We start from the raw sequence: 26,467 nt of genomic DNA on the forward strand, positions 1-26,467 counted from the left end.
AGTGACCTAGAATATTACATGCTCGTTCGTATGAAAAGTTAGCTGGAAGCATTCGATCGTTTGTGTTTGCATATAAGCAATAGATGGAGTGGCAAAAGGGCATCAGATGAGCACAGTAGATGGAAGACTTATTTATTGGAAGTAAAATATAAATATGATGTTATTCCCAACATAATATTAAAAACAAAAAATCAAATGGTCAAATGTCATCAAGAACTGTACAGTATTATTCTTTCTTTTATTTGTTTTAATACAGTATATCTATACTCTCTTGTCCATACTGAACCAATGTGAACTGGTATGATAATTTTCTTGATTATATATGTTGCTATCTAACAATTTATCTTTCCTTTGCTGTAATGCTGCTCAGTAACAATCACTCCATTAGTATTCAGTGGTACAACTTTTCTAGTCCTGTACAGTATCTTAATATCCTTCTGCACCCTCTGCCAGAAATGCCTGCGATCTACTCGCAGACAAATCTGAGAGAAAATCAGACAAATTTTCGAAGATGAAATACAGGAACATAATTTTTCATTGTTTTGACTGATTATTATTGAATTCAAAGAGGTGCAATTTTTAATTTGCTGCTGACTGTTGTGTCTGGACTCTGAAATAAATATAGCTAGCCTCGATTTAAATTTAATTATGTACAGGAAGACACATTGACCAAGAAAAAAAAGGTGCTAGGCAGGCGGGCACTGACATAAGAAGTGTGGATTTTTTTCCCAGGATTAATTTTCATCAGTGTCGTCATCATCATTCTCTCCATTTATTCTTTAATTCTGTGTCATTTTCATCATTGTTTGCACAATGAACATCACTCAGATATTCAAAAAAACTATAATAATCATCTGGTGGGACTTGTCTTTTATTATTCACAAGACAAGAAACAAAAAAAAATATGATTAATCTAGTGCATCTTTCAACCTGAGCCAGGCCTGTATTGCAGTATTTCTATATTGTAGGTTACTTAACTAAACTTTGATTCTACACAAGTTTCGTATGATTTTTTTTTCTAAATAAACTTTTAAGTTAGTATTATAATTTGTGTATGGGTCAAGATAATATGATAAATAAACCTTGGTATTACAGGTTGTACCTCTCTAGTCCGGCATTCTGTGGTCCGGAAACTCCCGTGGTCCGGAACGATTTTTGTTTGTCCAATAGGTAGATAGGCAGCTTTTTTTTTTTTTTCACTTATCTGAATTATTATAATTATTACAGGAGTATTAAATTTTTGCCCCTAAGGCCCCAATGTGGGTCAGTGACCTATGCCCGGGTGGGCTAATCCCCGTAAAAAACAACAACAACAAAGCCGCGGGAAATTAAGGTTTGTTTACATCCGGCAGTTCGGCTGTTCTCTCTCTCTCTCTCTCTAAAGCTTGTCTATACAGAGTACAACATTTAACCCTTCAATATATATAAGCAGTAGATAAGTGTTGCTTTCATATTCTTATGTAGAGTAATGACGATATGTTTTCACATGTGCGCACTTACATACGCGCAGTCTCACTTTTCTTTTTACCATTAATGGTTAGCTACTTATATTGTTCCATTTATTAACATTAAATAACATTACAGGTACTTCAAACAACCATATTAATTTTTTACATTAATTTTACTACAGCTACAATCAGGGTCTTATTTTCTTCAGTTTTATATGTAGAACCAATCAGTCACTGGTTTTGTAAGCTTTAACAAAAACAATGCTGGCAGCCGTCTCGTCTCCTCCGGTGTTTTAATATTTCACGTATTATTAATAAATTGTATTGTTAATTTTGCACACACAAACATTAATTCAATAAAAACATATTCAGAAACATAAATTAGAATATATATGAACAGTAAATAAGTGTTGCTTTCATATTCTTATGTAAAGTAATGACGATGTTTTCACATGTGCGCACTTACATACGCGATCTCTCTTTTTTTCTTTACCATTATCATTAGCTACTTCTATTGTTCCATTTATTAACATTAAATAACATTACTTAAAACAACCATATTAATTTTACTACAGCTACAACCAGGGTCTTATTTCTTCAGTTTTATATGTAGAACCAGTCAGTCACTGGTTTTGTAGTCAACGAAAACAATGCTGTCTCGTTTCCTCATGTTTTAATATTCTACGTATTATTAATGAATTGTATTGCTCATTTTGCACACACAAACATTAATTCAATCAAAAAGACTTTCAGTAATAAACAACAATGAATCTTTTGTACATAAGAGAAATGACGCTGTTTACAGGATTGTGCACGTCGTCTGAACGTTGGTGGGCTGTTGAAACCCGTCGAAATTCGAGTTTCCGCCGTCAAATTTTTTAAATGCGTTTTTTTTTTTTTGTGTGTTCAAAAAGAAAACGTCGAATTAAAAACTCGCGAAATTTGAGAAGCTACTGTTCGGCATTTAACCCTTCAATATGTCTTCAAAGAGACCATGGAGCAGAGAAAGTGGTGCGAGTGCTTCCAAGCGTAAGCACAAGTCACTATCTATCCAGGAAAGGGTGAACTCCCATGGTCCGGCACCGGTCAGGTCCCGAGGTTGCCAGACTAGAGAGGTACAACCTGTACTATAAACTAGGTAGTCGAAAAAAATCAAACACATTTAACCTGAAATTGTACAAATCGTAGACAAATTAGAAATTTCTGTCAGTGGGCTTCTCCAAAATTGTTTGGTAGACAAGTTAGTTATTAGATAGCACTTTGTTTAGACGCACCATATTAAACGGTAGTTACTCCTCTGCACAGAATACAATACAGTATTTACATAGGACAATCTGAATCATCACTGCTGGTCTCTTTGAAATCACATTGCATAAATAATGCTTCATGATTTTTGTGGTTACACTTAACCACACACTTAAGTGCTTGTACAATGTGTTCTGTGCTGCCAACCATGGAAAAGAACAGAAAATTACCTGAGATATTTACTGGTACTTGAAACTTGAGTAACATTTAATACAGTAATGACTTTTGCAGGATAGAGGTAAGCAACAATAATGGAGTCCAACAAAACCTGCCTTTTTTATGTCAAGCGCAAAAAGAGGTACTGTAAGATGTTAGTGAGAGCTGGACAGCAATACTGTGGGCAGCACTTGGTTGAAGAACATGTTAATGAGGTACAGTAATATAATTTTTTCAGTTTGAAATATAGATAAGTAGGTATATAGTCATCCTTTTATGGCATACAGTGCTAATGAGTAACCTGCAAGACCTACCACTACAAAGTGACCCTAGTAAACCTACCCTTTCCAAGAAGAGTACTGTACAGTATATTACTTAATGGTAGGATGCATGAACTATGTGGCCAGTTTTGTTACGGCAAACATTTGAGTCAGGGTTCAAGTTCAACACCAGTGATCCTGTGGCTAGCCCATTTGACCAGTGAGGTGTTCAGGTCAGAATTTTAAATTATCAGGTAGCCTCATGGTTCTTGAACCACTTTCAGCTGTAGAACTTGGTTTAGACTTAAACCCACTTAGTCCTGCCCTTTGGGTCATGTTCTCGATCACTACTTGTTTGCAGGTGGTCAAACAGAGAAAAGAAATTTGTTTTGCATATATACTGTACAGTAATCGTAGGGAATTTGTTGTGGTACAATGATCAGTAGGCTAAGTGACACAAGTTTTCACCCCAAGTGCTAGAGTTCTTAAAGATACTGTACCTATGCACACAAATCTAGTCTCTTAACCTTTCAATACTGTAAACTGAGAGAAATATCAGTGATAGGCCATTCTCCTTTGTCTGAATGAAGTAAACATTCATATTGATTCAAGTCAGATTTTTATGATTGGACATAAATTCAGTTCACAAGAGATTAAAAGGCCTGCTTGTAAAATATGTTTTGATCAACTTTAACCCAAAGTTGAGTTTCAAAGAATGATATTTTCTGGAGTTATATAAAGAATTTTTTTTCTCCTTATAGCAAAATAATGTTTTTGAAAATAATTTTTGAATACATTTGGTATAGTTTTGGGTAATTTTTAGAGCATAAAATGAGGGATCCTTAAGTAGTTTATTTAATTTTTCTTCATGTTCTTAGCAGTATGTGGCTGTGTAGCATTCATGTTTAATCTGGTCATTTAGTTTATTTATCCCTGTTATACCTCCCAATATCTTCCTTACATTACAGAACAAACACAGATTGAGTAATTGTATTGTTTTGTTTGCTTTACGGTAGGTACAGTACAGTACAGTTGGGTCTTCATTTACGCGGTCAGTTCAACCCGCGGAGTACCGCGTAAAATGAGAAACGCGTAAATGAAATAACAGAACATATGGGATTAATTGAAATAGAGACTGGGCCGACCCCCAAACTCCACTTTTTCCGACACAATACGTACGTTGTAGTAAAAATAATATCTTAACTTTATGATGGTATGCACACACACATAATATAGAAGAGAAATATCGATAAGAGAATAATATACTGTACCAGGTAAAAGAAAAATCAAGGTTTAACACTTAAGTCAAGTCAGGTTAGGTTAGAAAAAAAATCAAGGTTTAACACTCACGTAAGGTTAGGTTAGAGAAAAATCAAGGTTTAACACTTACGCAAGGTTAGGTTAGAAAAAATCAAGGTTTAACACTTACGTAAGGTTAGGTTAGAAAAAATCAAGGTTTAACACTTACGTTAGGTTAGGTTAAACATTTATGTTAGTAGAAGAGATGGGTCGGCGTATGGGAATGGCGGCTGGTTCCGAGGCAGAGGGCAGATTACTGGCCCTCAGGTGAATCACCATCACTATCCACCACAATTGTCAGGGCCTCCCTGACAAATTTCTCAAAGTCCATAGCTTCACTGTCACTATCACTGGCTTCAGCTGGCTGTGGTGGGTTGCGGGCAAAGAAGTCTGTGATTTTACGCTGACGGCTAGTGTTGATGTTGTCGTGATACACCTTGATGTACGGCTCCATAGTCTGCAACAGCTGGTTATTGAAGACTTCATACCGGTTATCGTCATGGTCGTTGGAAAGGATGAGCTTCAGTTTCTCTGCACACTCGATGGCACCCCTAACATTACCGTGCGTTAACTTGCGTTCTTCTCGGGATGACGCACCGCCTGTCTCTTCACTGACGTGATCGTCTTCTAACATCTCGTCGGCAGTCACCTCAGGATCCTTTATCACCTCCATAATGTCGTCGTTGGTGGTCTCGGAGAAGCCTGCAGCTGTAACACTCTGCGCAGCTTCTCTTGCAAGGTCCACTGTCACTGCAACAGACTGAACCTCACCAGTCACAGGTTGACTCTGCCTCCCACCTGGGATACCTTGCAACACATGCCGCCATGCGTGACGAATTGTTGCTACAGACAGCTGATCCCATGCCTCCACCAAGAAATCAACAGCTTTCTTGACGTTAAATTTCTTCCAAAACTGTTTGACGCGAACGTCTTGATCCGCCAACTCTTGTTCCTTGTCCTCGTCGCTCTTGCTATCGGTGTCACCCAGGTTACGCAACTCATCCTTGGTGTTGGTGTAGTCGTTCAGGACCTTAAACTTCTTTGTAGAGAATGCAGCCTTAACGTTGCATATCAACTCCTGGTCCATGGGCTGGTTTAACGATGTAGTGTTGGGAGGAAGAAAGACCACATTTACGTTGGGGTGACAATTCAACAGTAGGGGCGAGTGTCCTGGTGCGTTGTCAAGGAGCAACAAAATGTTGAATGGAACATTCTGTTGCCCGCAGAATTTCTTGACGTCGGGAACGAAACAGTCGTCAAACCAGGATAGGGACAGACCAGTGAACATCCACGCCTTACGTGCGGTTAGCCAGTGGACATTTAGCTTGGTCATGTCCATGTTCTTGTAGGCGTGTGGCTTGCGGGCTGTGTGGATCACCGATAACTTAAGTTTACAGGTACTAGAGGCATTGGTGGTAAGCAAAACAGTGATGCGCTCCTTCTGCAACTTCCGGCCCCGACACTTGCTGGCAGACTTGACAACGAAGGTCTTGGAAGGTAGCTTTTTCCAAAACAGACCGGATTCATCCATGTTGAACACCTGGTCGTCGGTGTACTGTCCTTCCTCCATAACTTCACGTAAGAATGGAGGAAAATCACTAGCCGCAACGCGGTCAGCACTCGCTCCTTCACCACCAGTGTTAATGTTGGTGATCTTGTTCCTCTTCTTAAACCCTTGCAGCCACCCAGAGGAAGCATTGAAGGGTCTGGGCTCTGCAATTCCCATCTTACATGCCACTGCTACGTACAGTTCACGTGCATACTCTTGAACCGACCTTGTGTCCACCGCCATGTTCCGTCTTGCCTGACGAATCAAGTAGCTCACAAGTAAATTCTCTGTCTTGAGAAGCACCTTGTTCTGGCAGTACTTCACCATTGAAGCACCTGCAGACTTTATGATGTTCATGTGTTCTTTTATCTTGGCTGCATCCTTCTTGATCGTCCGGGTCGTAGATTCGTTAACACCATGCTGGCGCGAGATCAACCCGTCTCGTTCCTTTCTCCAACTCTTGGATGATCTTGTACTTCACTTCGTAACTTAGGGCACATCGTATCTTCTTTGCAAGGTTTTTCTGTGGTGGTGGGGGTCCAGTGGAAGCCATTCTTAAGAGATTATCAGAACAATAGAACACAGTATACATGGGGTGACTGGGAGGATCGTAACTGACGCGGCTAGGACAAGCGCCTTCTTCCCTCCCGCGGCAGGGCTGTCGCCTTCATTGATTTCACTAAAGCGTTCGACCTAGTCGACCACAATATAATCATCAACAAAGCTATTGACCTCGGGCTTCGGAGAAGTCTTATACCATGGCTTACAGACTTCCTCAGTGACCGACGCCAAGCTGTACGCTTCCGAGGGGCTGTCTCCACCTTTCAGTCACTCACCTGTGGCGTCCCCCAAGGCACCAAGATGGGACCACTCTGCTTCCTTATGCTCATCAATGATGCCCTAAGAGAAACCCCTGCTCGCTGGAAATATGTCGACGACTCCACCATTGGGATCAGCGTCAACAATTCTGCTCCCGACTATACCGCCCTTCAGGATTTATTGAACAGTCTCCAAAACTGGGCCACCAACAACCATATCACCATCAACCATACCAAGACCATGGTTATGCACATCAACCTCTCCTCCGACATTGTCCCACCTCCCTCCATTACTCTAGGTCCGAACACGCTCCAGGTTGTAGATTCCACGAAGCTCCTCGGCGTCACCATAGACAACAAACTAAATTGGAAACCACACGTCAGTGAAGTTGTCAAATCCTCCAGTTTCCGTCTCCACCTCCTCCGTCGACTCAAGTCCCTCGGAGTTCCTGCACACAAGCTCCTCAGTGTTTACACAACATTCATACTTCCCAAGCTCACCTATGCCTCCCCCACCTGGTCTTCCTCCCTGAATGCCACACAACGTAAACACCTAGAAAAAGTGCAAAAGAGGGCATGCAAGATTATTCTCTCCCCTTCCTACTCCACATATCAAGAAGCGCTCAACACACTGACCCTTTCGACTCTCACTGACCATCACCACGACCTCATCTGCAAATTTGGTAAGAAACTTCTACACCATCCTCGACACCGGCTCCTACTACCACCTGAGATCCCTAGTCCGAGAATTGCTGTTCGACACCACAACCGCATCCAGCCCATACGTGCACGAACTGATCGCTATAAGAACAGCCCAGTCCCAACCATTGTAAAAATTATCAATAACTTGTAATAAACCAGTGTATTCACTCCCAGTAAACACTACTCCTTGCACTGTCACTATGTTGAAATGAACTGTAGTTTGAGCTTTTCCCCATCTAGTTATTATATATCTTATTTGTGTCACTTATGTTACTTGTATATTATTTGTAATTCGAAACCCATTCCCCAAATATGTAACTGTATATTTTCAGCCTTCTGGCTGCCAAGCTCTTTCAATATACCGTTAATTATTATTATTATTATTATTATTATTATTATTATTAAACCAATCACAGATAGCGGCGGAGGGAGGTAAGGATGCGTGGTCCAATCACAGTCTGATATGTCATATGACGTTACCAATAATGCAACAGAGACATACACTGTGCAACCTACTTGCGCCGCTTACCCAAGCATGGCGGGATGGCGGGAGGTTTGAATCCTAAAATGGCGCTGCACGGCAGGACCGCCAGCTGCTCTCCGCGTAAATGACCAAATTTACCGCGTAAATCAAGCATCTCAATTCTGGCAAGGCACCACGTGAATGACAAAACGTGTAAACGAAAACCGCGTAAATCCAGACTCAACTGTACAGTCAACCCTCGCTTTACGCGGTCCCACTTTACGCGTTTCCACGTTTATGCGGTACCCTGCCGAACATGGAATGCTCACTTTCCGCGGTGGGTGTACCCATTTACACGGAGAGCGGCTGGCAGTCCTCTCGCGCCGCGCCATTTTTGGATCCAAACCTCCCACCATCTCTCCCGCCCTCTCCCGCCATCCGCCATGTTGTGTAAGCGGCGCGAGTAGGCTGCGCAGTGTATGTCTTTGTTGCGTTATCGGTGACGTCATATGATGTAGCGGACTGTGATTGGGCAAAGCATCCTTACCTCCCTCCCCGCTAGCTGTGATTGGTTTAATGTACTATGACGTGCCCCGCCGCGGGAGCATTCAAGCCCCTTGACCTACCCGCATCAGTTACACCCCTCCCGGCTACACTGTGTATATCGGCATTGTTCCATAAGAATGGCTTCCACCGGACCACCACCACCACCACAAAGAAACCTTGCATTACCTGGACCCAGCCGCCCTAAGCCAAAGAAGACACGATGTTCCTTAAGCTACGAAATCAAATATAAGATCATACAAGAGTTGGAGAAAGGAACAAGACAGGTTGATCTCGCGCGCCAGCATGGTGTTAACGAATCAACTATCAGGACAATTAAGAAGGATGCAGCCAAGATAAAGGAGCACATGAACATCACAAAGTCTACAGGTGCTTCTATGATCAAGTATTTCCACAACCAGGTGCTTCTCAAGATGGAAAAATTACTTGTGAGCTACTTGGTGCGTCAGGCGCAACGGAACATGGTGGTGGACACGCGCTCAGTTAAGGAGTATGCACGTGAACTGTATGCTGCAGTGTCACGAAAGATGGGAATTACAGAGCCCAAACCCTTTAATGCCTCCTCTGGGTGGTTACAGAGGTCTAAGAAGAGGAACAAGATCACCAATATCAACATTGGTGGTGAAGAAGCTAGTGCTGACCGTGTTGCAGCTAGGGAATTTCCTCCGTTTTTACATGAGATTATGGAGGAAGGACAGTACACCGATGACCAGGTGTTTAACATGGACGAATCTGGCCTTTTTTGGAAAAAGCTACCTTCCAAGACCTTCGTTGTTAAGAATGCCAGCAAGTTTCGGGGCCGGAAGTTGCAGAAGGAGCGCATCACCGTCCTGTTTAGCACCAATGCCTCCGGTACCTGTAAGCTCAAGTTATCGGTGATCCACACAGCACGCAAGCCGCACACCTACAAGAGCATGGACATGACCAAGCTAAATGTCCACTGGCTGCCCGCACGTAAGGCGTTGATGTTCTCTACACTGTCCCTCTCCTGGTTTGATGACTGTTTCGTTCCCGATGTGAAGAAATTCTCTGAGCAACAGAATGTGCCATTCAAGATTTTGTTGCTGCTTGACAATGCACCAGGACACTCACCCCTACTGTTAGATCGTCACCCCAACGTAAACGTGGTCTTCCTTCCTCCCAACACTACGTCTATAATACAGCCCATGGACCAAGAATTGATCTGTAATGTAAAAGCTGCATTCTCTGCTGAAAAATTCAAGCTCCTGAACGACTACACCAACACCAAGGTTGAGTTGCGTAACCTGAGTGACACCAACACCGATAGCAAGAGCGAAGACGACGAGGATCAACAGTTGGCAGAGCAAGAAGTACTTTTGAAACAATTCTGGAGAACATTCAACGTCAAGAAAGATGTGGACTTCTTGGTGGAGGCATGGGATCAGCTGTCTGTAGCAACTGTTCGTCACGCATGGAGACATGTGTTGCAAGGCATTACGGGTGTTAGGCAGAGTAAATCTGTGACTGGTGAGGTTCAGACTGTTGCAGTAGCAGTGGACCTTGCCAGAGAAGCTGCGCAGTGTTACAGCTGCAGGCTTCTCCGAGACCACCAACGACGACATCCTGGAGGTGATAAGGAATCCTGATGTGACTACCGACGAGATGGTAGATGATGATGACGTCAGTGAAGAGGCAGGTGGTGCGTCATCCCAAGAAGAACGCCGCTTATCCCATAGTAATGTAAGGGGTGCCATCGAGTGTATTGAGAAAGTCAAGCTCCTCCTTTCCGACGGCCCTGACGCTAACAGGTATGAAATCTTCACTACCCAGCTGTTGCAGACTATGGAGCCCTACATCAAGGTTTATCACGACAACATAAACACCAGCCGTCAGCAAAGCATAACAGAGTTCTTCGCCCACAACCCACCACAGCCAGCCCAAGCCAGTGATTGTGACAGAGGCAGAGACAGTGATGATGACTTTGAGGGATTTGTCAGGGAGGCACTAGTAAGTGTGGATGACACCGATGAAGACTCACCTGAGGGCCAGTAGCCTGCCCTCTGCCTCGGAACTATCCTCCATTCCCCTACGCCGACCCATCTCTTCTACTAACGTAAGTGTTAACCCCAACTTTGTTTTTTTCTAACCTAACCTTCAGTTTATTATTCTCTTATTGATTGTTCCCTTCTATATTATGTGTGTGTGAATACCATCATAAAGTTAAGATGTTATTTTTAGAAAACGTACGTATTGTGTCGGGAAAAAGTGGAGTTTGGGGGTCGGCCCGGTCTCTATTTCAATTAATCCCATATGTTATGTTGTTCACTTTACGCGTTTCTCACTTTACGCGGGCCGTCGTGGGTTCAATTAACCGCGTAAACTGAGGGTTCACTGTACTGTACTTGAAATCATAGGATATGACACAAAATATTTCTTGGTGAAATTTACATAGAGTTGGGTATTAAAAAATATTGTATTTTGGTGTTTCAGTATGTAATGAATTCTGTTGCTGCTAATGCTAAGAGGAATATTTTTTTAGATTTTTTGACTTTTGATACAGTATAGTGGTGACTAATTTTTATAGCATAAAATGAGGAATATATAAATTCTCTAGCAGGCATCCCCCCATTTACGATGGGGTTAGATTCCGGAAAACCCATCGCTATGTGAAATATCATTGATCGGGATCATTATAACATGGGGTTAAATGGGATACATTTCCAGCCAGTCCAACTGCCGCATGTATCACTGAAAAAACAATGGTGCGCTAATAATATACATAAAATAATTACACAACACTCACCATATCATTAAGAACACTGCTCACTTCACAGTTACAAAAACAGAGTGAGAGAATTTATCACAAAATGTAAAAACAATAATAGTGGCTGCCTCTGTTCACATGTATATAACAAGATACAAAGCACTTTACTTTCACAATAAACATAACAAAGATAACTTCACAGTCAACATGAGTGCTGCCATGCAGCCACCTGGTACATTACTTTACCAAACTATGTTCTATGGTGATACCACATGTCTAAGATAGTGTAATTCAATGGTTATCGGTGTTGTTACTTACCATCGGTGGTTTTTATTTACCTTATAGTAAGGACATCAATAACATTCATATTGTACTCTGTTTTGGTGACTGAATTTTTTTTTTTTTTTTTTAGAGTACTTTGGTCTTAATACATCACCACCATTAAAGTGGAATATCGTCGAAAGTGAGATCGTCAATCGGGGGATACTTGTACTGTGCAGTAAAACCTCGCTAAGGCGGACCCCGCTTAAGCCGGACAATAATTATTTGAACCCCCCCCCCAAAGTAGGATATAATTTGTTGTAAGATGACATGTCCACCATAAGCCAAAATTTCAAGGGAGCAAGGCGGACAGACCTCGTGATCCACCCAGGCCACACATTCTCGTAAACAAAGGGAGATGCATCACGCGCTCAGTCATAAATTAGTATCTCACGTGATAGCATCACTTCTGCTTTCTCGCTCCGTCGATTGAGTTTTATTGCCATTTAGACTCGTTGAACTTTATTTTGAAACTTATTTGACATTGCCAGTCATGTGATTATGCTGTAGGCTGATGTAGCATATATATTTTTGTGTTGTTATTATTATTGAAAAATTAGACAATAACCATGGCCCCTAAGAAAGTGTTTGGTGTCTGTAAGGGTGGTGAGAAGGTTAAGCCTAAAACCTTATCACTGAACGAAAAGTTAAATGTGATCGAAAAGCTAGAAAAATGGTGCTGCTCCCTCGCAAATATGCGCTGAATATGGAATTTCAGTGTACTCAGACTCAGAGTGACTGCAAGCCCCTTGCAGTCAGAGGCATATCCAGCTAGATTTGCCTTCCATTTTTGGGGTAAATGTACAGTTCTTTGTGTACATTACTTTTTTTTTTATTAATTTTTATTAAAAATCATGGATACCATTCATAAAAATTGGATACATTAATGTTGTACTTGTTTTTTGTTTAAAATAGAGCCTTTTTTGAAAATTTTGCTCTAAGGCAGACAACTTCTTATCCCGGACACCCCTTCCCCCCAATTAGTCCGCCTTAGCGAGGTTATGCTGTACATTTTTTATTTTTGTCTAATTTTTCACTGCTGTCAGATGCTACAGTATTTAAAAAAGTATTGATGCTAGATATGGAAATTTTATGGTTTTGCCTTGATGAAAAGTAGTCAAAAAAAAAAGTCTAGTTACCATTTTCATATTATACTGGAGAATTGACACTCCTTGGGAATGCAGTTGGAAATGAAATACTGTACTGTACATATCCAAAGGGATAATACAATTGTTCATTTGTTATGATTATGCAATTGTGTACCATCTCTTAATTTTGTACAAATTGTAAATTAGATATCATCTTCTTCTTATACTTGCTTTGTTTCAGGAAACTATCCATCTCAAGAGAATTCCTTGTCCACTAGATCCAAAACAGTAAGTAAGGGAAATTTCTTTGGATTACAGTATAATCCGCATTCAGCAGGTAACTGGTTACCACACCTTTTATATTTATCTTCATCTCTGCTTGTCAGCTTACCAGCCAATAAAACTAGTTTTTTTTCACATTTAGCACTGTTAAACTCAGCTTTATCACTTTGGTGTTTGTTTGAGGGCATTATTAAAGCAAAGCAAAATCAATATTAAACAAAGAGAACCTAGCACACTCGCCCTGATGCTTAAACCAGCATCAGCATAGCTCAAGGTGCCTGTGACTGCAGTGTTTGTACCATGATCTGCCCTTGAATCTGTTCTAGCTAAGGTTCTATGATTCTCATATCTAAAATAACTTTCAAGAAAAGGTTCATATTTCCTCTTTAATTCATAGTGACTCAAAGTGATGTTAAATGTTTCCATCATCTTTTTTTTTTTATACTGTACTGTACTGTACAGTGGTCCCTCGGTTAACGAGCACAATTCGTCCCAGAAGGTTGCTCGTTAACCGAAACCATTGTATCAATGGGTTTTTGGGTAATTGGTTCCAGCTCACCGAAAATTACATACAAACAAAAAATAAATGCAGTAAAGTACACTTACTTTGAGGCGTGCATGTAGAAGGCTCCTGGTTGATGATGATGGGAATTAGAATGGGGCTGGAGGAGAAGGGAGAAGAGAAGGCATTGGGGTGGAAGAGAAGTCACCCCATGCGCCATTTCACCCTTAAAATTTTAGTTCACTTGGTGTAATTCAAGATTATTTTCTTTAAATCAACACTGCACTGCACTATATATTATCAATATGTAAAATATATTTAAAAATGACCAATAATTTGACTGGAAACACAGAAAAAAAGCGCTTATGTTGAAGAGTCTCAAACAAGATGTTCCTTCCTCTGAACCTGTAAACAAACTGACGCCAAGCTTGGTGTGTTGAGTGCTGTTTGGTGTGCATAAAACTAGTTTCCTGTACTTCAATTATGTTCAATAATTGTTAAAATGACTAAAAAATTTAATTTAAAACCTTTAAAATGATTGAATAGTACAACCTTCTTGATATTTACTAAAATGGTAAGGAATTTAAGCCCTAGGACCGATTACTGTATTGGCGGACTAATAAGACAGCTAGTGAGCAAGCGAAAACATGTTGAGGGGCGCTCATAAGGAATTCGTGAATCGAGGGAATGCTCGTTAACCGAAGTGAAGAATTTTATGGAAGGTAATTAGTTAACCGAGGCGCTCGTTAACCGAGGGATCACTGTATTTTACTTTTTGGGGGGGGGGGAGGGGCATTAGCCCACCCAGGCACATGTCACTGACCCCACATCAGGGCCTGGAGGGGCCAAAATATAATAATAATAATAAACAAAAATTTTAATAAAAAAGTAAATAATACAGTAGTAAATAAATACAAAAATGAAACAATATCAAGAGTGAGAAACGATGGAGTAATAGTATCTCCGTTAGCCGGAATCCCTCAAACCTGGAACTCTCCGATAGCCGGAATTTAAATTTTCTCAGAAAATCGTTCCCAAAGCCGGAATTTTCCGGAAAATTCCGGCTTTAGAAACGATTTTCTGAGGGACACATTTTCCGGAAAATTCCGAGAAATTTTCCCGATACCCAGAAAATTCCGGGGATGAGGAATTTTTTCAGGGTTTGAGAGAGTTGTCTCGTTACCCGGAAATCTCTCATTCCCAGAAGTGCTCTGCACCAATTGTTCTGGCTAATGAGGATATCATTGTACTATATATGTTGTGTTGTCAAAGTAAGAGAAACAATTGAGACCCTGCAATTGTGTGTAAATGAGGCAGAAAGTCAGATCAGCAACCTGGGACTTAGTCATAATTTTTGTGATGCCATATGGCAGCAGGGTCTACCCTTAGACAACACATTATGCTTCCAATATCTTCCCAGGCGGTAGTACCTCCCTGTTTGGTAGCTGCCTACTACCTACTACCTTAACACTCTTGTGCACAATATAAGTTTTCTAGCTCCAAAATCACATCTCTGAGGCCCCCAGAGCAAGCGACACAGTACACGGTGAATATTTTTTTCCTCAACACTTGTTTTTATTGTCATTAACCATATATTTTTGGCTTCGTAACTGATTGCTCTGCAACATAAGAAAAATAAATAATAATATAAATATACTGTATAGCTATTTTTTGTCACTTCTAATAAACATGAGAGAAAAATACAACCTCACAACCTCCCAGCTCAAAATTGTCTGAGCCATCTCTTTAAGTATTATGCACTGCTAGAAGCAGAATTTTATGAGCTTTTGAATGCAGTAAATAGATTTCTGATATGACCAATAGTTTTTGAGAAAATATAAAAAACTGATTCTCATATGGTAAAAAATTTTATATAATTTTTTATTATTTTTTGTGCCTATGTTTTATATCAATATAAATTATATTGCATCTTGTAGCCAATACTATAACAAAGAGAATGTTACTGATAAAATTTAATGGAAGTCTAGAAAATCATCCTCTTTCAGACATTTTTTTTTTTAGACATTGTCAATATAGCCTGATACGGTAACGGTTTTTGAAAACTAAAAACTTTCTCTGTAAATATGAAAAAATATTACATTACGCAACCATCACTTCACTTCTCTAACAGTAAGGTCTTCCCTTCCTATGGGCCTTGAGAGTTGCCAATTAGTTTATTTGATAGAACTTATTTACTACTATGATGCATCAAAATTTGACGGAATTCTGTTGAAAACTTAATTTTTGGCGAATTTTTTAAAGTTTGGTGACAAAATTTTTGTTACCGTTAGGTTGGTCTTATCATGACTATGACGCCAATCGCATCATTATGCGCTAGAGGGTTAATGGAAAAAAAATCTCCAACAGTTCTACTGTAGAACTGTTCTTCAGATTCTAGTGGAAAATTTCACTAAAATCTGAATTACAGTAATTTTATTTATTTATTTATTTTAATTTAATTTATTATATATATATATATTTTTTTTTTAGTACTGTACTTATGGTTCCTTAAACATTTTGAAGCATTACCATTATTATAACTGGAACTGACTTCAGTCATAGATTGGTGTGATTTGTTTTTTGCTTATTATTGAAGAATTTAGCATTTGTCTTATTGGATTATTAATAACTAGTAGCAGGGTAAATATCTGTATGAACAGTGTTCAGTAGTATCATCCTACTGCCAGTCATTACACACTCCAGGAGGTGCTGCTGGTGGTGATTACTTATCAGGATAACCCATAGGTTCTGAATTAAGTATAATACTGTACAGTATCATGTACTGTATAAAAATTTATTTTGATTTTGCTGTGGTAACTTTATGTACAGTATATAAATTATTTACCATTAGCCTGTATAGTTTTTATTACTTCATAAAGTAAAAATTCTCCAGAATGAATTATATACAGTATTGTGCTAATATGTATGGTATGATTTTTAGCTCCTGTTATGAACATCGGCTAAAGCATCACTTAGCAATTTGTAATGCCCGGGAGGTGACTGGCTTGCCATACGTGAATCACAACATTAACCTCAGAATTGGTGACACCAAAGAACCTCCCAAAATCTCTCTATCTTCACTGTCAGACCAAGAGTTGTTATCCTTCATAGCGAAGGTTGAGGCAGCTCACATGGGTATGTAATCTCTGTCAACTAAAATTCATTCATCATCATTCATTGTCATTGCTTTAAATTTGAAATAATACAGTACAAAGTGTTCAGTAAGTAATGCGACCTAAAGCACAGAATACTGTAATCATATGTAGACAAATGTAAATTTATAGTCATTGTTGGAAGTGTTAATCATTTTGTTCTTCACACAAATGAATTCACTGAACCTATTATGAAATGCCTTTTGTAATGGTTCTCTGGGTACAGTATTTTATTTCATGCAATCTGAATGCTGTTCCATAACTTTTAAAAATATTTGCCTGTATTATTTTAAATGTTTTAGTTAATCTAGTTTTTTATATCCATCAAGTCATTGTCTTCTCTTAAAGCCAAGCCTGCTTCAGAATTTTCAAATTTTTATCCCTCCAACTAGATATGCTGCAAGTGGGATAAAGTACAGTACTGTTGGTAAATTTTCATCGACTTGATGTGATAGGTAGTGTGCATCTTGTCCATTCAAATACCAAAGTACATAATTCAAGTTTAAAAAGTACTGTACACTGACATTTTTAAATTGTTTATATGGTATGCATATAAACAAATACTGTACCTTATAAAATCCGCTAGTGATTTACACCTTCGGACGTCAGTTGTGGCTGGAGGAAGGGAATAAAATTGGCCTTATATTGAATGTTTCTTTGATCAGTGAACCATATTGGATAAATGCTCTTTTGTACCACAGTCTGGGTTTCAGTCCCTGAACTGAAGTGTCTTTTGTCCTTAAGGTAACCATCATATCAAGACTTTGACCAAATCAACTAGGTGAGAAGGCTGTATGCACCAGAAACTTTGTCCATCTGGACAATGTATCTTACCATGAAGCATATCTTGCCCTCTGACACAAGGTTGACTCTGCCAGGGAGTGACTTATTGGTTTGGTTTTAACAGTTACTTTAACTCACTTCTCTGTGGTCATGAAATGTAGTTTCATGCTTCAATTTATCAGTTTTATAGTACTGTAGACATATCTTTATTCCATTGTTCTAGAACACATTGACAACATTGAAGAATCCATCTTGAGTCATCATACCCTGGAGAAAGAAATAGAAGCTCCAGGCTGTGGTCCCAGTATAATGCGACACTTGAGTCAAAATTCCTCAATTCTTGGTCATTTAGAGCTGGCTGGACTACTCAACACATCCTTCACACCTACTTGTTATGTTGAGTTTGGTGCTGGACGAGGTAGGTTTTAGATACAGATGCTATCAGTTGGAGACATGTTTATTATAAATGTATTTATTGTTTTGTTTTATATTTAGATTTCGGTTTCATACAATTTTCTTATAGAGTACACTTTTATTTTTTGAAGTCTTATTTGAAATGTTTCTTTATTCTTACTGTTCATTTTTGTGAAATGTTTAGTGACTGAAGTTCTCTAGGCTTACTCTTAATCTAAAATGTGGCCTAAGATAATATTAGAGTGGTCAGAAATATTTCTCATTCGTATATGAACTACATGTACACTCATCATCACAAATGTTTTACAGTCATATTCCATGCTTGCTTCAAGCTTGGGTTAGCCGCTATAATCTGATAGTATCTCTTCATGTTGCACGGTCTCTTGCAGTCTCACTTGTTGGATTCTTAACCCTAATGTCATTTCTTATCACTTCTCCTGATGTCATTCTTGGCCTGCCCTGGCTCTCCTCCCTTCCACATTTAGGGTCATGCACCTTTTGACCCAATTGATCTCATCCATTCTCTCCACATGCCAAAACTATCTTAACCTACCTTTATGTAGATCTTCAGCAAAGCTCTCAATACCCAGCCGGCCTCTTCAGTCTGAACAGGGATACCTGTCTTTCAGTATCACATTGCACAACCACCTCACAATTCACATTTCAGCTCACTCAAGTCTACTTATTTCATCCTCTATAACTCCCCAAGTTTCACTGCTATACAACGTCACACTTCTCACACCAACTGCATACATTCTTATTTTTGCACTGAGGTAAAGGCCTCCTGCTGCCAATATGGCACCAGCTCCCTAAACTTCTTGCAGCCACTTCTGACTTTTTCAACTGAACAGACTTCAGTATCCATAACCACACTGATCATGTCACCTAGGTAATAGAACTCATCGACACAGTCCAGGGACATATCCCCAGTATTGAGTTTCTCCAGCCTTGCAATGGACATATGATTACTTGCACATACAGAATAGTAAGTCAACAACATACTGCAGTCTAACATCCTCTCCACCACATCTCTTGTGTACCCACCTTCCACACTCATTGCATATTACTGAGTGAGTTAATGCCCACACATTTTTACAGACAGCACATGGCCATTTTCTACTTTCCAACGCAGGTCCCTTATCCACATCACTAATCAATACAGTACCCGTACAGTACTTCTGTTTTGACCAAGTGTACTTTTAAAATTATGTGGATTTTTCTAGGCATAGAATGACATTAGCAGTGAGATATGTCATGGAGTGATCAGTGTGCTGGGATCTTATTAGTCATCACCTTGGTCCTCTGTTCTAAAATGGGGTTTCTTGATTTAGTTTTTTATTTGGAACTAATGCAGTCATCAATATGGAAATTTGCCTAATTACGAAGAAAAGTATGCAGTGTTCTGGAAAGATTATGAATATAATCCAGCTGTAGATTGAAGAAATTATATGTTTTATAAATTTAAACAATAAATAAACTTCAGTACAGTACTTGTAATATTTAAAGTTTGCAGAATTTCTGGATTGACAATAATTTTGCATCATCCAGTAATATGCAAAATTACCATGTTTTTTTAAGAAAGACACCATTAATGAATACAATTCTCATAGGTCAGCTGACACGCTGGTTAACAGAGGCTGTATCAGATACCAGCAAAGCTCTATTTGTGCTAGTGGACAGAGGAGCCCAGAGATACAAGTTTGATGCTAAACTGAAGTACAAGTAAGTATTGTACTTGAAATATTTTTCTTGAATTTGATACCTACTTACTTTATGCATGAAGCAAGTATTGTATGCATGATGTACAGAGATTTAAAGAAACCAATTTCATTTGTGTGATAGCCAAAGTAAAATGCCAAATACTTTAGTTTTTTCTTTTATGCTTCTGTCAAAGGTCAGAGTAATAGAGTTTCATTTTGTCAGTCAGTCCATTGCACCGAAATTATTTGTGCTTACCTTATAAGATCAGCTCCTTCAGTTTTAGTAGAAGATTCTAACGCTTTGAAAGTATTTTAGAGGGATAGATGTACATATTATGATATGGGTCATTCATGTCAGATGATTTTTAACTTAGGCTGTTATTGGAACTTCGATAATTTTGTCAGTACTATATGTTGGTATGAGTTATCCATTTTGTGAAATCAAGGGAAGGAGCTACTGTACACTCTACTTGCAGCTGGTTAACTAACTTCCATTGTCAGCTATCTGCAGATTTTGCCATTGCAGTACAGTACTTTAAGTGGTTTTCTTAATTAGTTACATCATAAATTAGCCCAAAATTTATGTATAAAAAATCTTATAGAGTTTAGTTAATCATAACCAATACAACAAAATGAAAGAGGATACTGAGAGAACTCAAAGGCATAGCCCAAAAATTATGAGTGCATGCTGAGCATAACTTTAAATGTTCCTACAGGGGATGATATGGGTAACAGTATATGAAGTAGAAAATGTTTGAGCATGGAATACAGGTATTGACAATGAACACCGTGGGTAAATGTGCAGGTAATTTGTTCCTGAGTGCTGGAGACCCTCAGTATGTCACTGTGTGGGTGTACAGTGCCTGGGTCAGGAGAAATATCTTGTCAGATAATATGAAGATGATGGTCATTTGTTTCTCTTGGGATTGTACTCACACCACTTTTAATAACCCTACCAATGCTATAAGCCAAAATTGTAGCTCAGATTTTTTTGGACCATGTTTTGCATTGGCCATAGATAATGGCACCTTCCCATACATATTGTTCCCTGTACTGTCTTGCCTGGGTCTTCCCTCAGAGTCTCAGTACTGACTTATCACCATGGAAGATGTGCTTGCTTCAACTTGGCACCCCCCAGGCCTCACCATGCCTCCTGCACTGCCAAGAAAGATAGCAAGGAAACTTAAATACAGTAGACCCTTGCTATTCGCGAAGGATAGATTCCAAGAAACAGCATGAATTGGCAAAACTGCAAATAGGAACTTATACTAACTAAGTGCAATACTGTATACCTATACCAAACAACTGACCAGCCACGGCAACACTCATCCCCTCTTTTAACTTATCTAATCATAAAACTTTCTCTGTCTAAGTCATCACTGACTTTTACATTTCACCCCACTAGTACTGACACTAGAGGCCATTTCACACAGAAACACTGAAGTTTTGAGAGTACAACACAAGATGCTGTGCGAGGTGACTCGTGCTGCTGGAAAAGGCTTGCAAGCTAGTCACCTTAGCCACCATCTGTTTACTGTGAATCGTCGAAATCGCGAATGGCAAGGGTCTACTGTATAATTCTCTAAGGAAAGCATTGATGAATGAGCTAAATGATGAAGTAGAATTTGCAGAACAAATGGGTACATTAGTGAGAACTGAAAGTGTGGAAGTGAATGATGAAAAGAAAAAAAAGAGACAGCTTCATTACAAAGAACTGAAGCGTGGGGAAATAGTGTACAAGAAAATTTTGTGTCATAAGATTTTTATAACTTATAGCTAATTCATGACTAGTGAATACAAGTTGTGAGGAGGAAGTGTTTGTGAACCAGAGACCAACCTGGGTATTGTGGGAGTAAAGGAACTTCCCTTTTCATGTGATACACCATGAGTAAGAATGGGATACAGTATAAACCTTCATTGATCAAAAAACTGTTAAGGTCAGTGACCATCCCATTAGTGTAGATGATGATATATGACACAATAATGACCAGCTGCTCTGTGAAAACAATTTTTTTTTTAGACTCATAGTGTACCTGACCCCCTCCATCATTCCATTTCCAGGTGTCATGTGAAGTGCTGAGCAATATACAATAAAAAAAACTGTCTGTATTTGGGGGGGGGGGGCAGTGAATTTAAAAAGAAGACTGCGACTCTTGCTTTCTGAGTAGGGTTGCTAAAAATCCTTCGTCTATTGTACCATGTTGTCTAACACAATTTTGTCAGGATATTTTTTGATTGACTGTACAGTGTACAGTGGTCCCTCAGTTAACGAACACAATTCGTTCCAGAAGGTCGTTCGTTAACCGAAAATTTCGTTAACCGAATCCATTGTTTCAATGGGATATTGGGTAATTGGTTCCAGCTCACTGAAAAGTACATACAAAGTAAAACAAAAATGTAGTAAAGTACACTTTGAGGTGTGTATGTAGAAGGCTCCTGGTTGATGATGATGATGGGAATTAGAAGTGGGGGTGGAGGAGAAGGGAGAAGAGAAGAAGTGGGGATGGAAGAGAAATTACCCCATGCTTGATGCTATCATTTCACAAATAAAATTTTAAGTTCACTAGGTGTAATTCAAGATTATTTTCTCTAAATCAACACTGCACTGCACTATACATTGTTAATATGTTAAATAAGTTTCAGAATCACCAATAATTGTACGTAAAAATGTAAAAATACTCTGTGTTCAAGAGACCCTCAAGCAAGATGTTTCCTCCACTGAACAGAGACACAAACTGACGCCTTGGTGGGTGAGTGAAGTGGCTGATGGGTACACCAAAAACTAGTTCCCTGTACTGCAATTATGTTAAATAAGTGTTAAAAGGACTACTAATTTTAATATAAAACTTGAAAAAATATTGAATAACATAACCTTCTTGATATTTACTCCAATGGAAACGAATATAAGCCCTAGAACCGATTACTGTATTGGCGGACTAATCTTCCAACCGGTGAGCAGTAAGAATTTCGTTAACTGAATTTTTGTTCATTAACCGAATTGAAGATTCTTATGGAAGGTAATTCGTTAAACGGAATTTCGTTAACCGAGGCGTTCGTTAACCGAGGGACCACTGTACATTGAATGTAACACTAATTGATTACAGTAAATTTCTTTTTTATTTTAGCCATTTTCATAGGCATTACAGGTAGGAAGGGCTCTGAGCAGTGAGATGGTTAAGTAGCAATAATGTAGGTGGGAAATGAGCGGGCCGATTGTAGCTTCGGGATGGTATGATGTTTTAAAGCATTTGATAATACAGTCATGCACCGGTTAACATCCTAGATATGTTCTTGGAAACGTGGCGTTAACCAAAATGGACGTTGTCCAATCATCACAAAAACACGATAACGAAAGTACAGAAACTATGGGATTTATTGTAATTGGTTCCAGGCACCCAAGACCCAACCCCAAGTTTCCCATTTTACGACATGGGTAAATATCATAGACACACATAGGCATGGCTAGGTTTATTACAAAGTGATGAAAAGGGTACGCTCAATACTGTAGTCCACAAAACATGTAGCTATGCTTTCTTTATTTGGTCCCCCATCATACGAGTCCGTTTTCTCTCACTTCAGGACGCCTGAATCTTCCATTTTCTCTCAATCTTAGAGTGAACCCGAGACTTCGTTATTCCTTAGTAATGACACAGAATTTGATATTGCAACTGGGGTTGCAATTGTTGAGGCAACTTAGATATGTCTGATTACTGTTGGAATATTCAAGATCCATTGTGAGTGATGTTTAAAGCTTCAACTGTCTTTATGGTTGGTAAAACTTGTAAGTCTGTCAGTCTGTGTGGCATGTGTGAGTGCTTGTACAACCGCTTTCATTCAGACCCACTAAAGATATAATGTTATGGTAATTATCAGAAACACACAGGCATGACTAGGTTTATTACAAAGTGATGAAAAGGGTATGCTCAATACTGTACAGTGGGTAGTCCACAAAACATGTAGCCATGTCTCTTTATTTGAGTGCCCCATCATAAGAGTCCGTTTTCTCGCGCTTCAGGATGCCTGAATCCTCCGTTTTCTCTTAATCTTAGAGTGCAGTGCACCAGAGACTTCGTTATTCCTTAGTAATGACACAGAATTTGAAATTGCAACCCCAATTGCAACTGGGGTTGCAATTGTTGAGGTAACTAGATATGTCTGATTACAGCAAATGTGTTATTGTCAATTTGTAGGAGAAAGATTTTATCCTCAATAGATGTAGGTTAACATTACACCTGGAGGCAATTGCTTACTAAAGCCTAAGGAAGGAAGGATATTCCTTTAACACATAATATCTGGCCAGTATGGGGAGGATCATCGTGTCTCCATCAGGGGGTCGTGGAGTGGTGGTCCAGCAGGCGTCACGGAATTTTTTTTTGGGGGGGGGGGATGTATATGAGATCGGACGTTGTTCGGTTGGACGTTAACCGGCGCATGACTGTACTTGTGAGGGTCTGCAATGCTTGTGTTGGTTGTGGCTGACAGTACTTGTAAGGGATACAGTGCTACTGTTGGCTGTGGTTGATAGTGCAGTAATTTGGAGGGTAGTTCTGTTGATAGCTGTGGTTGACAGTACAGTCTCTCCTCGACTTACGACGGGGTTCCGTCCCAACGACCAGGTCGTAAGTCGATTTGGTTGTAAGTCGAAAAGGCGAAAATAATACATAGAAATTCTAAAATTAAATGCAGTACAGTAAAAGTAATCAATAATGAAAAATGAATAAAGTGTGACTGTGCACTTACCTTTAATGTAGTCAGCTGAATGCACACAGGGCCCCAATAATTTTTAAATTAAGCATGGAGACTACGTTAATTGGATGAAGCAGAGGAGGAGACAGGGCTCGGTTGGTCATCAAGTTCGCTTTCTTCAGACAGGACAGGCTAACATACTTGCTTGTTGAAGGTATTGGCTCATCTTTAGGAAGTGAAGAGGCAGCAGTGGTGAGGCGCGAGGAGACAGCAGTGGGGGACTTCTTAAAAAATATGACCAATTTAGACTGCACAGTTTGCCTTGTCTTTTCATTGTAAATCTCCCTGTAGCAAGCAAGTGCATCTTGGATCAGTCTGTCAACTTTTGCAAAATGCTCAACATTTTGATCCATTTATTCAAACATTTGCATTCCCTTATAAATAGTAGCATATGCCTCTGCCATTTCTTTCACTGAAAACTTTTTGGGGGGTGCAGGTTCTTCTTTTACATTTTGTCTCTCTTCTTCCTCTGCAAATTCCTGTGCCTCCAGTTCAATAAGATCCTCGTTACTTAGCTCTTCTGCTACACTTTCCACCAACTGCTCAACATCTTCATTATCAATTTCTAACTCCAGATGTTTACCCATCTGCACTATCTTGTTACTAATCTCAGAAATTGCTTCATCTTCATTAAATCCTTTGAAACTGTTCACATATCTTTTCAGGACCTTCTTCTATATTCCATTCACGCACTAACCTGTAACCTCATCCCATGCTCCAGCTATGTTCTTTGTACACTGCAAAATGTTGTATTCCTTCCAAAACTCTCTGAGTGTTTTCTCACCTTCAGTAGCAGCAATAGCCTGAGTGAAGGCCGTACTTAAATAATACGCTTTAAAAGCAGCAATAGCACCTTGATCCATGGGTTGGATGATAGAGGTAGTGTTAGGTGGAAGGTAGACTACCTTAACATCAGGGTGCAGGTCGTCCAGGTGTGGTGGGTGTCCTGTAGCATTATCTAAAATTAATAAAATCTTGAAGGCAACCCCTTGTTGCAGACAATACGCCTTGGCTCGTGGAATGAAACAACTCGGGAACCAATCTTCAAACAGTGCTAGGGTCATCCATGCTTTCTTATTACTGCGATAAAACATTGGCAGTGTGTGCTTGCTGACATTTTTAAAAGCCCTTGGGTTCTCTGAATGGTATATCATGAAGGGTTTTACCTTGAAACCAGGTACATTCCCCCCCCCCCCCAACAGAAGTGTGATTCGGTCCTCGAATGCCTTGAATCCCGGCATGGTTTTTGCCTCTTTGTGGATGTATGTCCGTTCTGGCATGTGCTTCCAGAATAAGCCAGTTTCATCCACATTAAATATTTGCTCAGGCAAATAATTTCCCTCCACGATGACACGATCTAGCTCCTCCTTGAGCAGCTGGACCATGGTACGGCTTAAATAATACGCCTTGAATGCAGCGGTGACGCCTTGGTCCATAGGCTGCATCAGTACTATCGTGTTAGGAGGCAGGAATACAACTTTTACACTGTCATGCAAGTCATCGAGATTGGGAGGATGAGCTGGAACATTGTCAACGATCAGAAGAATTTTGAAGTTAAGGTTCTCCTTGGCACAGTATTCCTTCAGTGCAGGGACGGCGTACACGTTTAACCACTGGCTAAATATGGCGCCGGTTATCCATGTCTTTTTGTTTGCCTTGTAAATGACAGGAAAGTGATCCTTAGAGTAACCTTTCAGGGCCCGTGGGTTGGCAGCGAGAGAAATCAGCATAGGCTTCAGCTTGAAGTCACCAGCAGCATTCGCGCCAAGCAGCAGCGTCAAGCGGTCTTTTGCCCCTTTAAAACCTGGCGCTCTTTTCTCCTCCTTGGAGATATAGGTCCTCTAAGGCATTCTCTTCCAAAAGAGACCAGTCTCATCCACATTGAAAACTTGCTTCGGTGAGTAGCCTCCTTGCTGGCTAATCCGTTTGAATTTTGGCGGGAATGTCTCGGCAGCAACTGTATCTGAACAGGCAGCTTCACCAGTCATCTTAATATTATGGAAGTTATAACGGTACTTAAAATGTTGAAACCATCCTCGGCTAGCCGTAAAGGTCTCTTCCTTCGATCCTTCACCCTCTTCTGCCTTTAAGTCATCAAACAAGGATCTGGCCTTATGCTGCATAACCATAAGGCTCACAGGGGCATTACGTTGATTCTGGTCCTCCATCCACATTGCCAGCATCTTTTCC

General features: G+C 39.8%; 1 protein-coding gene across 5 annotated transcripts in view; it reads left to right on the plus strand.

Moving 5' to 3' along the window:
- The window catches only part of LOC121863419 (tRNA:m(4)X modification enzyme TRM13 homolog), a 25,877-nt gene extending 4,057 nt beyond the window's left edge, over nucleotides 1-21,820 (plus strand). For all 5 annotated transcript variants that reach the window (XM_042362079.1, XM_042362081.1, XM_042362078.1 and 2 more), the window contains exons 2-6: nucleotides 2,985-3,124; nucleotides 12,940-12,986; nucleotides 16,424-16,617; nucleotides 17,641-17,835; nucleotides 19,442-21,820. In XM_042362079.1, the coding sequence (XP_042218013.1) occupies nucleotides 3,005-3,124; nucleotides 12,940-12,986; nucleotides 16,424-16,617; nucleotides 17,641-17,835; nucleotides 19,442-19,557 (672 nt within the window). In that variant the 5' untranslated portion in view covers nucleotides 2,985-3,004 and the 3' untranslated portion in view covers nucleotides 19,558-21,820. The remainder of the gene's footprint in view (nucleotides 1-2,984; nucleotides 3,125-12,939; nucleotides 12,987-16,423; nucleotides 16,618-17,640; nucleotides 17,836-19,441) is intronic.
- Nucleotides 21,821-26,467: the final 4,647 nt, after the last annotated feature.

The sequence above is a fragment of the Homarus americanus genome, unplaced genomic scaffold, assembly GCF_018991925.1.
Source record: "Homarus americanus isolate GMGI-L3 unplaced genomic scaffold, GMGI_Hamer_2.0 scaffold19518, whole genome shotgun sequence".
NCBI classification, from domain to species: Eukaryota; Metazoa; Arthropoda; class Malacostraca; order Decapoda; family Nephropidae; genus Homarus; species Homarus americanus.